This window comes from Cervus elaphus, chromosome 9 (genome assembly GCF_910594005.1).
Source record: "Cervus elaphus chromosome 9, mCerEla1.1, whole genome shotgun sequence".
NCBI classification, from domain to species: Eukaryota; Metazoa; Chordata; class Mammalia; order Artiodactyla; family Cervidae; genus Cervus; species Cervus elaphus.
The window spans coordinates 22,835,648-22,848,444 of record NC_057823.1 but is presented as its reverse complement, the minus strand read 5'-3'; the positions used below and the strand labels follow the sequence as shown (position 1 = coordinate 22,848,444).

The window sequence follows — 12,797 nt, the reverse complement described above, 5'->3', positions numbered from 1 at the left end:
AGGGCAAAGGCTAATAGAGTTCTTCCAAGAGAACGCACTGGTCATAGCAAACACCCTCTTCCAACAACAAAAGAAAAGACTCTACACATGGACCTCACCAGATGGTCAACACCGAAATCAGATTGATTATATTCTTTGCAGCCAAAGATGGAGAAGCTCTATACAGTCAGCAAAAACAAGACTGGGAGCTGACTGTGGCTCAGGTCATGAACTCCTTATTGCCAAATTCAGATTGAAATTGAAGAAAGTGGAGAAAACCACTAGACCGTTCAGGTATGATCTAAATCAAATCCATTATGACTATACAGTGGAAGTGAGAAATAGATTCAAGGGACTAGATCTGATAGATAGAGTGCCTGATGAACTATGGATGGAGGTTTGTGACACTGTACAGGAGACAGGAATCAAGACCATCCCCAAAAAAAGAAATGCAAAAAAGCAAAATGGCTGTCTTAGGAGGCCTTACAAATAGCTGTGACAAGAAGGGAAGCGAAAAGCAAAGGAGAAAAGGAAGGATATACCCATTTGAATGCAGAGTTCCAAAGAATAGCAAGGAGAGATAAGAAAGCCTTCCTCAGCAATCAGTGCAAAGAAATAGAGGAAAACAATAGAATGGGAAAGACTAGAGATCTCTTCAAGAAAATTAGAGATACCAAGGGAATATTTCCTGCAAAGATGGGCACAATAAAGGGACCTAACGGAAGCAGAAGATATTAAGAAGAGGTGGCAATACTCAGAACTGTATAAAAAAGATCTTCATGACCCAGATAATCACGATGGTGTGTTCACTCACTCACCTAGAGCCAGACATCCTGGAATGTGAAGTCAAGTGGGCCTTAGGAAGCATCACTACAAACAAAGCTAGTGGAGGTGATGGAATACCAGCTGAGCTATTTCAAATCCTAAAAGATGACGCTGTGAAAGTGCTGCACTCAATATGCCAGCAAATTTGGAAAACTCAGCAGTGGTCACAGGACTGGAAAAGGACAGTTTTCATTCCAATCCCAAAGAAAGGCAATCCCAAAGAATGCTCAAACTACCTCACAATTGCACTCATCTCACACGCTAGTAAAGTAATGCTTAAAATTCTCCAAGCCAGCCTTCAGCAATACGTGAACCACGAACTTCCAGATGTTCAAGCTGGTTTTAGAAAAGGCAGAGGAACCAGAGATCAAATTGCCAACATCCGCTGGATCATCAAAAAAGCAAGAGAGTTCCAGAAAAACATCTATTTCTGCTTTATTGACTATGCCCAAGCCTTTGACTGTGTGGATCACAATAAACTGTGGAAAATTCTGAAAGAGATGGGAATACCAGACCATCTGACCTGCCTCTTGAGAAACCTGTATGCAGGTCAGGAAGCAACAGTTAGAACTGGACATGGAACAACAGACTGGTTCCAAATAGGAAAAGGGGTACGTCAAGCCTGTATATTGTCACCCTGCTTATTTAACTTATATGCAGAGTACATCATGAGAAACGCTGGGCTGGAGGAAGCACAAGCTGGAATCAAGATTGCCGGGAGAAATATCAGCAACCTCAGATATGCAGATGACACCACCCTTATGGCAGAAAGTGAAGAACTAAATAGCCTCTTGATGAAAGTGAAAGGGGAGAGTGAAAAAGTTGGCTTAAAGCTCAACATTCAGAAAACTAAGATCATGGCATGCGGTCCCATCACTTCATGGCAAATAGATGGGGAAACAGTGGAAATAGTGGCTGACTTTATTTTTCTTGGCTCCAAAATCACTGCAGATGGTGATTGCAGCCATGAAATTAAAAGACGCTTACTCCTTGGAAGGAAAGTTATGACCAACCTAGACAGCATATTAAAAAGCAGGGACATTACTTTGCCAACAAAAGTCTGTCTAGTTAAGGCTATGGTTTTTCCAGTGGTCATGTGTGGATGTGAGAGTTGGACTATAAAGAAAGCTGAGCACAGAAGAATTTATGCTTTTGAACTGTGGTGTTGGAGAAGACTCTTGGGAGTCCCTTGGACTGCAAGGAGATCCAACCAGTCCATCCTAAAGGAGATCAGTCCTGGGTGTTCATTGGAAGGACTGATGCTGAAGCTGAAACTCCAATACTTTGGCCACCTGATGCGAAGAGCTGACTCATTTGAAAAGACCCTGATGATGGGATAGATTGAGGGCAGGAGAAGGGGACGACAGAGGATGAGATGGCTGGATGGCATCACCGACTCGATGGACGTGGGTTTGGGTGAACTCCTAGAGTTGGTGATGGACAGGGAGGCCTGTTGTGCTGCGGTTCGTGGGGTCGCAAAGAGTTGGACACGACTGAGCGACTGAACTGAACTGAATAGGTAGGAAAAGTTTTGGTAAGAAATGTAATAAGCTGATAAGGGGGAATATGGTATGGATCTGGTAGCCTTCACACACTACTTTAATTTGTACAAATGAAATGAATTTGCACATTGCTTGCATCATAAAATTAACTTCACAAAGACAGTTAAGTCATCCTTAATGGATCTTGTATTCCTCAGGTGACAAATTGGGGTCCCCTTCGCGGTTTCACACGATAAAAATTTCCAGGTACTTCCCTGGTGGTCCAGTGGTTAAGAACGCTTCTTTCAGTGGCAGGGGATGCTGGTTCGATCCCTGGTTGGGGAACTAAGATTCCACATTGTGGAGCAACTGGGCCTGGATGCCACAAGTAAGATCCAATGCAGCCAAATAAATAAAAATCTATTTTTTAAAAAATTTCCAAATGGAACCTAGAAATGAATGCAAAGAAACTAACATGAAATTATACGAGGTTAGACAGCTAGAGAACCTGGTTTTATTGAGAGCTAGGACTTGAGAGAAGTTTGTGGCTAAGGAAAAACCTATTTATACTTTGGGGGCCAAACGATCTGCTTTTAGATCAAAGAATGAAAAATATAAAGTCAAACAGTAGAAATGCTGCTTCTTACATGTTGTTTCTTGGGGACGGGTGTGTATCTGGATCACATGCATTGGAGTGGATGCAATGCCATTTGGATTCAAGACACTTTTGTTTTTCCCAGAAAATCCCCACGCAGCAAGAAATTTGTCCTGATGCCAAGGAGCTCCAAACTGCTTTCAAAATCGACATCAATAGGTTGGGAGATTGGGATTGATATATACACTAGTATATATAAAATAGATAACAATTAAGGACCTACTGTACAGCACAGGAAGCTCTACTCAATACTCTGTAATAGCCTGTACAGGAAAAGAATCTAAAAAAGAGTGGAAAAAAAAATAAAAATAAAAAAGAGTGGATATATGTATACGTATAACTGATTCAATTTGCTGTAAACCTGAAACTAACACAACGTTGTAAATCAACTATATGCCAATAAAAATTTTTTAAAAATCAACCTCAAGACCTTTCATTTCTTTTCCATGCATGGGAAGACCCCTGAATTCCTTGTGTGGTACCTTGGGAGTGGAAGGACAGGTTTCTATGGCAACATCAGCTTTGTCAATCAAGCCAAAGAGGCAGGGCCTGGAGGGTGGGTCTTTCCTATTCTCCTAGCTGGAATTCCCACCTAGATACTTTCTAACCCAGCAGAGAGAGGCAAGCAGGTGTGGGAAGTCCCACATCTGATGAAGCAACAGAGCAGGGTGTGGAATTTGGGTCTGTCAAGATTCCAGGGCACAGCTTATCTTCCTCGGCTCTGGGATGCCTCTTAGAGAAACAGGTTCATTGGGATTTAATTCACATACCAGATAATACACCTGTGTAAAGTGTACAATTGTGTGAGCTTTAGTACATTTATGGAGTTATGCAGCCATCAAAGCAGTCTAATTTTAGAACGTTTTGATCACCCCAAAAGAAACCCAATGACCTTTGCCCCTGCCCGCTGACGTTCTAGCCCCAGGCAACCACTAATCCACTTCCTGTCTCTCTGGAGCTGCCAGTTCTGGAAAATTCATATAAATGGAACCATACACTGTGTGACCTTTTGTGACTGGCATCTTTCACTGAGCCTAATGTTTTCAAGGCATATCCCTGTCCTAGCATGACATAGCAATTTATTCCTTTTTATGGCCAAGAATATTCTATTGGATAGCTGGCCCACAGTATTTACCTAGTCATCAGCTGATAGACATTTGGGTTTGTTTCCACTTTTGCACTATTGTGAATCATGCTGCCGTGAACATTCATGTACAAGTTTCTGTGTGGATATGTTTTTAATTCCCTTGGATATGTCCCTAGGAGTGCAGTGCATGCATGGCATGGTAATTCCTGGATGCTGGTGGTTTAGTCTCTCAGTCCTGTCCGACTCTTTGTGACCCCATAGACTGTAGCTTGCCAGGCGCTTTTCTCTACTGGAGTGGGTTGCTATTTCCTTCTCCAGGGAATCTTCTCAATCCAGGGATTGAACCTGGGGCTCCCATCGCAAGCCCATTCTTTAACTCCTGGGTACATGGCATGGTAACTCTGTGTTTTGTTTTTTTAACCTTTTGAAGAACTGCCAGACTGTTTTCCAAAGCTGCTGCACCTGCCTATTAGAAATTTACATTATACATTTGTTTATTCAATATATATGCATTAACAGCACCTGTGGGCACTGTTCTGGGTGCTGGCAATATAGCAATGAGCAAACAGGCAGCTTATAGGGAGGAAATGAACATATGGAGCAAAGATAAGATGGGGTGTATGGGGTACGGTACAAGCCTGGGAATGTCTCACTGGAAACGGGGACATTTAATCTGGGAAAGGGCATTAAGAGCAAGTGCAAGGGTCCAGAGGTGGGAATGAATGAAATGGACATATCTAAGGAACGTTGAGGTCGCCGGAGTAAGTGAGGAGGAAAATGCAAGGAGGCGAGAGCAGGAAAGTGCTGTGGGTAGATTGTTTGGGGTCTAATGGGCCATCAGGAGCATCCAGTGACCACAGTTATCCTGGGGTCAGAGGAAACACAGTCCAGGCTGTAAGAGGACCAGGCTGCTGCCTGGGGGTCCCCAAGATCCCAGAGCAGGGTCTCCTGGCCTTCCATCTTCACGAGGTCCTCGCAGCTTTCTTGTCCCCAACACATTCTTCCTAGTTGCTTCCAGCCCAGTTCCTGGTCTCAGCCTCGCCACATGCGGCCTTCTGGACGTGGACCCTGTGCAAAGCTTCCATTGCATAGGAGAGAAAGCTGAGGCCCTTTCACAGGAGGGAGGGTAGCCCCTGCATGCAGGGCGGGGCACGGCCCCGTTGGGGGCTTTAAGCAAGTCAATAAACGGGAAACTTCGCCACCGGTCTGCTAAGAACAGGTCCCACCTTGCAGTGGAGAAAGGGACTGCTCCAAAAGACCTTAACCCCTTCCCTAGCAACCTACTACCGTCCCCATGACAACTAGGGCGGGGCCGGACTCGGCCTCACAGGTCTCCGGATCCTGCAGGGGCGGGGAGTCTCGCCTTCAGCAGGGGAGGAGTCGTCTGAGCCGCTCCTGCTGGCCCTTTAAGAGGCTCCACCCGGCGAAACCTGAAAACATCCTGATTGGTCCCGAGAGCGGCCGAGCACAGCCGAACTTGACGTGCCCGCCTGCAGCCTTCCCTACTTACCTCCCACGCGACTCAGTGGCTACCGCAGCCAATTACCAACGGGCGCGCCGACCTTCATCTGCATGGTCACGCCCCAAGGGAAGGGTATACCCAATCCGATCGCTCGCCGAGTCGTTATTAGCATGTCGGGGGCGGTGCAGGGCGGAGCGGGAGGCAGGGGCGGGCTCCCGGCGGTTGGTTGGAGCGTCGTAGCAGCCGAGAGGTCCGGGAAAGTTTCTTTGGAGGTGAAAACAGCCGCGGAACTCGGGGCCCTGCGAGGAGGCGGGGGCGCGGGGATCCTAGGGCCGGGTCGGGGACCCTCCTGGGTCGGGAGGGGGCGGACCCAGGCCTCCTGGGGGGCGATCGCCCAACAAAGGATCCCTGGGGCGCCCGCCCCCGAGGGCCTCCCCGCCCCCGGTTCCGGCCCCCCCAGGCGCCCCGGACCTGGCATTACGGGGCTCCCCAGGCCAGCCCCGCCATCGCTGGCTTGGGCGACCCTCACTTGGCCACGCGTCTACGTTCCAGGTGCGGCCGGGAGTGGCCATGTCCCACGGCCCCAAGCAGCCCGGCGCGGCCTCAGCGTGAGTGCGACATCCCCTCCCCCTCAGCCCACTTGGGGCTACAGCCACCCCGTCCCGTTGCAGCTCCTCGACCCCTGCGCCCAGGGTCTTGCCTCCTCCGACTTGGGACAGGAGCCCCCCACTTCGGGGTTCCCACGGGCTTCCCCTAAACCTCCGTGCTCCAGTCCTTTTCAGGAGTGGCCTGCTGGCCTCCTCTAGTTCTCCTGCCCTAACCCCGGATCCTGACCTCCTCAGACCCCTGCTCTCAGAACTCAGGCCGCTAGCTGCCAGCGCTTCCGTCGTGGGGGAAGGGGTGGGAGGCCCTGGCGTCCCGTAGCTCTAGCCTCTCCGAGGTCCCCTATGGCTCCCCTAGTGCTCCAGTCTCAATCTCCGTATCCTGACCCTCTCAGAGCCCTCTTCTGATGACTCAGGCCCCTTGCTGCCAAATCCGTCGTCGGGGGTGGGGAGTGGGAGTGACCCTGGCTTCCCGTGGCTCCAGGCCGGCGAGCGGCAAGGCTCCAGGACAGCATGGTGGCTTCGTGGTGGCTGTCAAGCAAGAGCGCGGCGACGGCCCGCGGGCCGGAGAGAAGGGGTCCCACGAAGAGGAGGTGAGAGTCCCTGCACTGCCGAGTTGGTGGCCCTTAGCCTTGAAGCTCCGCCCCGAGCTAAATTTGAATTTGCTGTGGCTCTGCCCACAGTCCAGATTTCCCTGCCCAAGCTGAGGCCCGCCCCATGCCAGATACCACGCCCCCAAGAGCTCCACTGTCACTCTGTCTAGGCCCCGCCCACTACCCGGGGAATCTCTGCTAGTAAGGCACGCCCATACAAGGGACACGCCCACAACACAAGCCAACCCCATCCTTGGGTTGATGCTCTGTCCCCAGTACCTCTGATCCCTTCACGCACGGCCAGGGGTTCCTTAACCCCACTGTCCCAATTCTGAACCCTGACCAGGCCATACTTCCATGCCTTTTGGGTCCCACCTCGTGGTTAGGCCTTGGGTGGTTAGGCCCCACCCAAGTCTTCCAGGGCCCCGCCCCTTCCCCTCTGTGCCTGGCCCTCCAGACCCTCCCAACAGCGCGACTGGGTTCTGCAGCCGGTGAAGAAGCGCGGCTGGCCCAAGGGCAAGAAGCGGAAGAAGATCCTGCCGAATGGGCCCAAGGCACCTGTCACCGGCTACGTGCGTTTCCTGAACGAGCGGCGTGAGCAGATCCGGACGCGCCACCCGGACCTGCCCTTTCCCGAGATCACCAAGATGCTGGGTGCCGAGTGGAGCAAGCTGCAGCCGGCGGAGAAACAGGTGGGGACGGCCCGGTACCACTTACTGACCTGCCCTCACTCACTCATTCATTCATCCGCCATCACTTACCCCTAAGGAACAGGTGTGGCAGGCCCTTCTTCTGCCAGGAGGACTGACCACCCGTTAGCTCTCTCCAGCTTGTTGAAGGGAGGGGAGGGTGGCAGTTGGCTGGAATAGACATAAAAGTTAATAAACACTGTTACAAAAGAAGTCGGGGGTAGATGCTGAACTTTTGTTAGAAAGCTTACAATTTAAAAGTTCTGGTAATTGATTTAAAATTTGCAAAAACATCAAGGAAATGTAACAAATTCACCAGCAGCTTGCACCCTCTACATGGGATTTCAACAGGCAAAATGGGTTTAGGAGGGCAGGCCAGCCCGGAGGTGGGAGCCTGCAGACAGACACCAGGGAGTGGTTTAGAAAGGCTGAAATTGGGGTGAGGTAGTGAGGTCTGGGAGTTGGGAGGTGGCCTGAGCAGCAGAGTGAAGGGAGAAGTTTTGTCTGGAGGGGAGCAGGGAGCTGTGGTAAAGTGTAGCACAGCGGGCTGAGTGATGGAGCCTGCGAGGCCTCTGCTGCCACTGGGCCGAGCCTTCTCTTGCTGCCCCTGCCAGCGGTACTTGGACGAGGCTGAACGGGAGAAGCAGCAGTACATGAAGGAGCTGAGGGCCTACCAGCAGTCAGAAGCCTACAAGATGTGTGCGGAGAAGATCCAGGAAAAGAAGATCAAGAAAGGTGCGAAGGACCTCAGCCCTCAGGCAGCTGAGTGCTTACTCTGAGACAGGTGACCCAGGCCGACGCCCCCACCCCCACCCCCTTTCAAAAGCGCTCTCACGGTCACGTGGGAACGAGGCACGTGTAACCAGACAGTTGTGAGTGAACGGGGCTGATCTGTACTGAGATGGGACACACATGGAAATGAGGGTGGGGGGAGGGGCCCAGGAGGGGCCTTTGGCCCAGGATGAGCAGGGAGGGGGGGGGCGGGGTGGTGGTGGAAATAATGGCGTTCCAGGCAGAGGGGACAGCATGTGCAAAGCAGGGGGTCAGAGTAGACCCGGGAGGCTGACCCTGTCTCTCCCCCCCCCCCCCCCCCCCACCAGAGGACTCCGGCTCTGGGCTCATGAATACCCTTTTGAATGGACACAAGGTAAGCGTCCCTCCTCCAAGGAGAACACCTGGGTGAGAAAGGTCTGGAGTGTTTAAACTCCTGGGTGACCAAGAACCGTTGCTCATGGGGTGAAGTGAGCGCCCCTTACAGATGTGTGCGAGTGGAGGCGGGGCACCCACACAAATTGGGGGGAGGCAGTAAAATGGACATTGACCCAGGTAGCCTCAGGAGACCCTCCCAAGCTTAGGGGATGTCCCATAGGGGGGTTGACTGCCCCCCCCCAAAATTGCCACCTTGTTCTGTCGTCCCAGGGTGGGGACTGTGATGGCTTCTCAACTTTCGACGTCCCCATCTTCACTGAAGAGTTCTTGGACCAAAACAAAGGTAAGCGCTGACCAGCGGTTCTTGAAGCAAGCGTTGAACCAAGAGGGCACGCCACCGAGGCGGGAGGCAGTGGGTGCCTTCCTCTCTTGCCCTCGCAGCCCAGACTGCTGAGGTGTGGGGCTGGAGACAGAGCAGTGACGGAAGGCTTGGCGTGGGGGCACAGCTTAGGGCGAAGCCGGCAGAGGGAAGGCGGCAGGGGGATGGCGGGGAAGCCTCAGGCTCTGACCCGGCTCCCCGCCTGCAGCGCGGGAGGCGGAGCTGCGGCGCCTGCGGAAGATGAACGTGGCCTTCGAGGAGCAGAACGCGGTGCTGCAGAGGCACACGCAGAGCATGAGCAGCGCGCGCGAGCGTTTGGAGCAGGAGCTGGCGCTGGAGGAGCGGCGGACGCTGGCGCTGCAGCAGCAGCTCCAGGCGGTGCGCCAGGCGCTCACCGCCAGCTTCGCTTCGCTGCCAGTGCCGGGTGTGGAGGCCCCGCCCCCAACAACGAGTCCCGCCCCACCTACCCCGCGAGTCCCGCCCTCGACGACCTCGGGCTCCGCCCCGGCTTCCACGATTCCCGCCCCCTCTGACCCCGCCCGGCGAGTCCTCACTCTGGCATCCCTTCGCCCCGAGTCGCGTAGCAAACCCTGCTGACCCTACTCCCGGCTATCCTAAGCCCCCGTGGCCCCTTCCTCACTCAACGCTGTTCGTGCCAGCCCCGCCCACAGTGGCCCTCGCGCCCCGCCTCTCCCCAGGTCCAACTTCCGTGTTCATTCCTCAGCGGACCTAGGCCAACTTCTCCCCCACCAGTCCCCGAATCCCCCCATCACGACCCCGCCCTCTCCATCTTCCATCTTCTGACCTCTGCCACAGTTGACCTTGATTTATTCAGGTCCAGACTCCCTGACCGCGCCCATCTGACCCCACTGACCCCACTGTTTCCGTGGTGACCCCCCGTTGGGCTCGTTTGACGTGTCCCCGCCTCCCCAGGCACCGGCGAAACGCCCACGCTCAGCACCCTGGATTTCTACATGGCCCGGCTGCACGGCGCCATCGAGCGCGACCCCGCCCAGCACGAGAAGCTCATCGTCCGCATCAAGGAGATCCTGGCCCAGGTCGCCAGGTGTGTACCTAGGCAGGTCTGCCCCCCTGTCCGTTCAGCCCAGCTTGGGCTGCCTTGCGTGGGGACCACCTCAAGCTAGACTCGCCCTGGAGGAGCCTGGCTACATAAACGGGTTTAGGTCTCCAGCGGGCTTTCTGGAGTCTGGGGCCGCTGCCGCCAAGTTGATCTAGCTGCCAGATCTTATTCCGAGGCCACAGTCCTTGCAGGATCTACTAGGTGGGGCTGGTTTGATGTAGATGGCTACTGACCTAGCTACTGGGGGGGGCCCTAATTCAGCCTGGTACTATGTTAAATGCTGCTTGGGGGACCTTGGGGCCAGCACACCCTTGGCTGGAGGGGGACCCAGAGCTTCACCACAGCTTCTCCGTGGGTTTTTCTGGGTGTCTCCTGGCTGACCAGGATAGGTGGGATCAACTCCAGGCCCCCACCCTAGCATCTGAAGGAGCAGAGGGGTATGGGGATGGGACTGAGACCTGATGTGGGTCCCCCATCACCTAATCTCTTCTTTTGTCACAGTGAGCATCTATGAGGGTATTGGCCACCCCACGGATCCAGAGAAGACCAAGCTCCAGTCATGGCCCCTCCCCAAGTTGCACCCCCTGGAGGAGGGGTGGGGGGGTTCCATCCTCTGGGGCCAGGCCTGATCCTGCACCTTGGGGGCTCTAGCCCCCCTAAAATTAAATTTCTACAGCATCCCTCTAGCTTTGAATCTCCCCAGGTCCCCATCCCAGAAAACCCACCCACCATGCACTGTGCACAGACTCCCAGGGCCCAGCCAGGACTGTTGGCCTCACAGGTCACATCACACTACACAGACGTGGGAACACACGAGGGGCAGTGTAACCTGGGACAGGAGGAAACCCACAGCCGTTCACACTGCTGGTGTGGGGAGAGTTACACACCCTACACCCACTCCCCGGGACCAGCTCCCAGACCCAGGGCAGAGAAAACCCACATCTAATACACGGGGACTCCTGCCTGGCAGGTGTTACCCTAAGTACCCACACGGGCAGGCACCTTGCAGGGACACACTCTCACACTCCTGGCGGGGCCATCTATCTGTCACCCTCGCATTCCTGCACCCCTGAATGGGGGGGCTGGCACCACCCCATGCTCATTCAGCTGAGAAACCACCATGGAGGCAGTTTTTTGCCACCACTCAATCTGGACTTCTTAAATAAAAAAAAAAAAAGTGGAATTTGAATTTCAAACTTAAATGAATGTGTTTTTTTTTGTTTTTTTTTTTTTAAAGGGGAATGGGCCAGGATCCTCTGTTGGGGTCCCAGGCCTACCCTCTCCAGCCCCTGGCAACCACTAGTCCATTTTCTGTCTCTGGATTTACCTGTCCTAGACGTTTTATATAAATGGAATTACACACGGTGGGTCTTTTGTGTCTGGCTTCTCTCACTGAGCGCCATGTCCCCAAAGTCCATGTTGTGGTGTATATCAGTGCTTGCTTCCTTTCTCTGGCAGAGTAGATTCCATAGTGTGGGTGGCCCATGTTTTGTTTACCCATTACCGGTTGATGGACACTTGGGTTGTTTCCACCTTTTGGCTATTGTGAATTATGTTGCTGAGAACACACACATACAGATTTTTCTTTGAACACCTGCTCTTATTTCTGGGTAGATCCCAAGAAGCAGACTTGCTGGGTCAGATGATAATTCTGTGCTTAACTTACTGGGGAACACTTTCAGAGACTTCAGCCTTTTATGGAATATTTGAGACACCCTAAAAATTCCAGAGATTTAATTTGACAAACACTGGTGTTAACAGTTGAATTTAGTCCCGCCCAAAGAAAATCTTGAAGCCCTAACCCCCAGAACCTCAGAATGTGACCTTATTTGGCAATAGGGTCACCAAGGATATAATTAGTTAAGATGAGGTCATCTTGGAGTGTGTGTGTGGGGGTGCCTCTAATCCAATGTGACTGGTGATCCTTATAAGAAGATAAAGATTTGGACATGGAGAAAGGAGACAGCCATGTGACAACAGGCAGACACTGGAGCAGAGCACACCCCCATGGAAGCCCAAGGAGGGTTAGCCACCAACAGAGGCTGGGCGTGGTGGTTGGGGGAGAGGATGCCACCCAAGGAGTCAGAGGAGCTTGGACTTGCTGACAAATGGATTTGTAGCCTTCAGAATTTTGAGAGAAGAAATTTCTATTGCTTTTAAGCCACCCAACTGGCGGTACTATGTTATGGCCACCCCAGGAGACTAGAAAAGATGGATATTGTCACACACACACACACACACAAAGTGTATGCTCCCTCACCTCATACCCTCCCTGGCATCATACCCTCATCGCAGGTTTGGAGTTTACCATTCCTGGTCAGGTCTTTACATAACCTTTAGCACAAAAGGATGTCTTTCCACAAGAATACCATTTTGATGGATTTTTTTTTTTTAGTTTGTTTTCTAAAGATTTGAAAATGTACAATTCTGTGGTTTCTAGTATAGTTACAAAGTTGTGCAACCGCCAGCACCACCTAATTCCAGAATATTTCATCACCCCCCAAACAACATCCCCTTCCATGTTAGCTATCATTCCCCATCCTCCCCTCCCCCAGCCCCTGGCAACCACAAATCCACTGTCTGTCTCCATGCATTGGCTGTTTTGGACACTTCATCTAAGTGGCATCCCAGGCTATGGGGCCTTTGCAATCTGGCTTCCTTCAAAGAGCATCGGGTTTTCAAGGCTCATCTGTGTTACAGTGTATATGCCGTTCTGCACGGTTTCAAGCTTTACATAAATTTTCTTACCTCCTCCGAAGCCTTCTGCAACTTGCCTTTTCCAGCAATGCTTGGTTTCTGAGATTCTTCAGAGGCA

General features: G+C 52.3%; 1 protein-coding gene across 2 annotated transcripts; it reads left to right on the top strand.

Annotated features, from left to right (window-relative positions):
* The first annotated feature begins 5,674 nt into the window (after positions 1–5,674).
* Positions 5,675–11,349, top strand: HMG20B (high mobility group 20B). 2 transcript variants are annotated; one of them, XM_043911997.1, is made up of 10 exons: positions 5,675–5,761; positions 6,042–6,097; positions 6,576–6,684; positions 7,173–7,376; positions 7,988–8,108; positions 8,474–8,520; positions 8,793–8,865; positions 9,110–9,325; positions 9,835–9,967; positions 10,484–11,349. In XM_043911997.1, the coding sequence occupies exons 2-10, from the start codon at positions 6,060–6,062 to the stop codon at positions 10,494–10,496; spliced, it is 954 nt and encodes a 317-aa protein (XP_043767932.1). In that variant the 5' UTR covers positions 5,675–5,761; positions 6,042–6,059; the 3' UTR covers positions 10,497–11,349. The 2 variants fall into 2 exon arrangements, with proteins under 2 accessions (XP_043767932.1, XP_043767931.1); XM_043911996.1 differs by lacking the exon at positions 5,675–5,761 and having other exon boundaries at positions 5,768–6,097; positions 6,487–6,684.
* Positions 11,350–12,797: the final 1,448 nt, after the last annotated feature.

Excerpts from the sequence above, each read along its gene's own strand:
- HMG20B (XM_043911996.1), top strand. The coding sequence starts at position 6,499 with ATGACTCAGGCCCCTTGCTGCCAAATCCGTCGTCGGGGGTGGGGAGTG. Across the intron at positions 7,377-7,987 it reads TGCAGCCGGCGGAGAAACAG|CGGTACTTGGACGAGGCTGA; the intron begins GTGGGGACGGCC and ends TGCCCCTGCCAG. Across the intron at positions 8,866-9,109 it reads GTTCTTGGACCAAAACAAAG|CGCGGGAGGCGGAGCTGCGG; the intron begins GTAAGCGCTGAC and ends CCCCGCCTGCAG.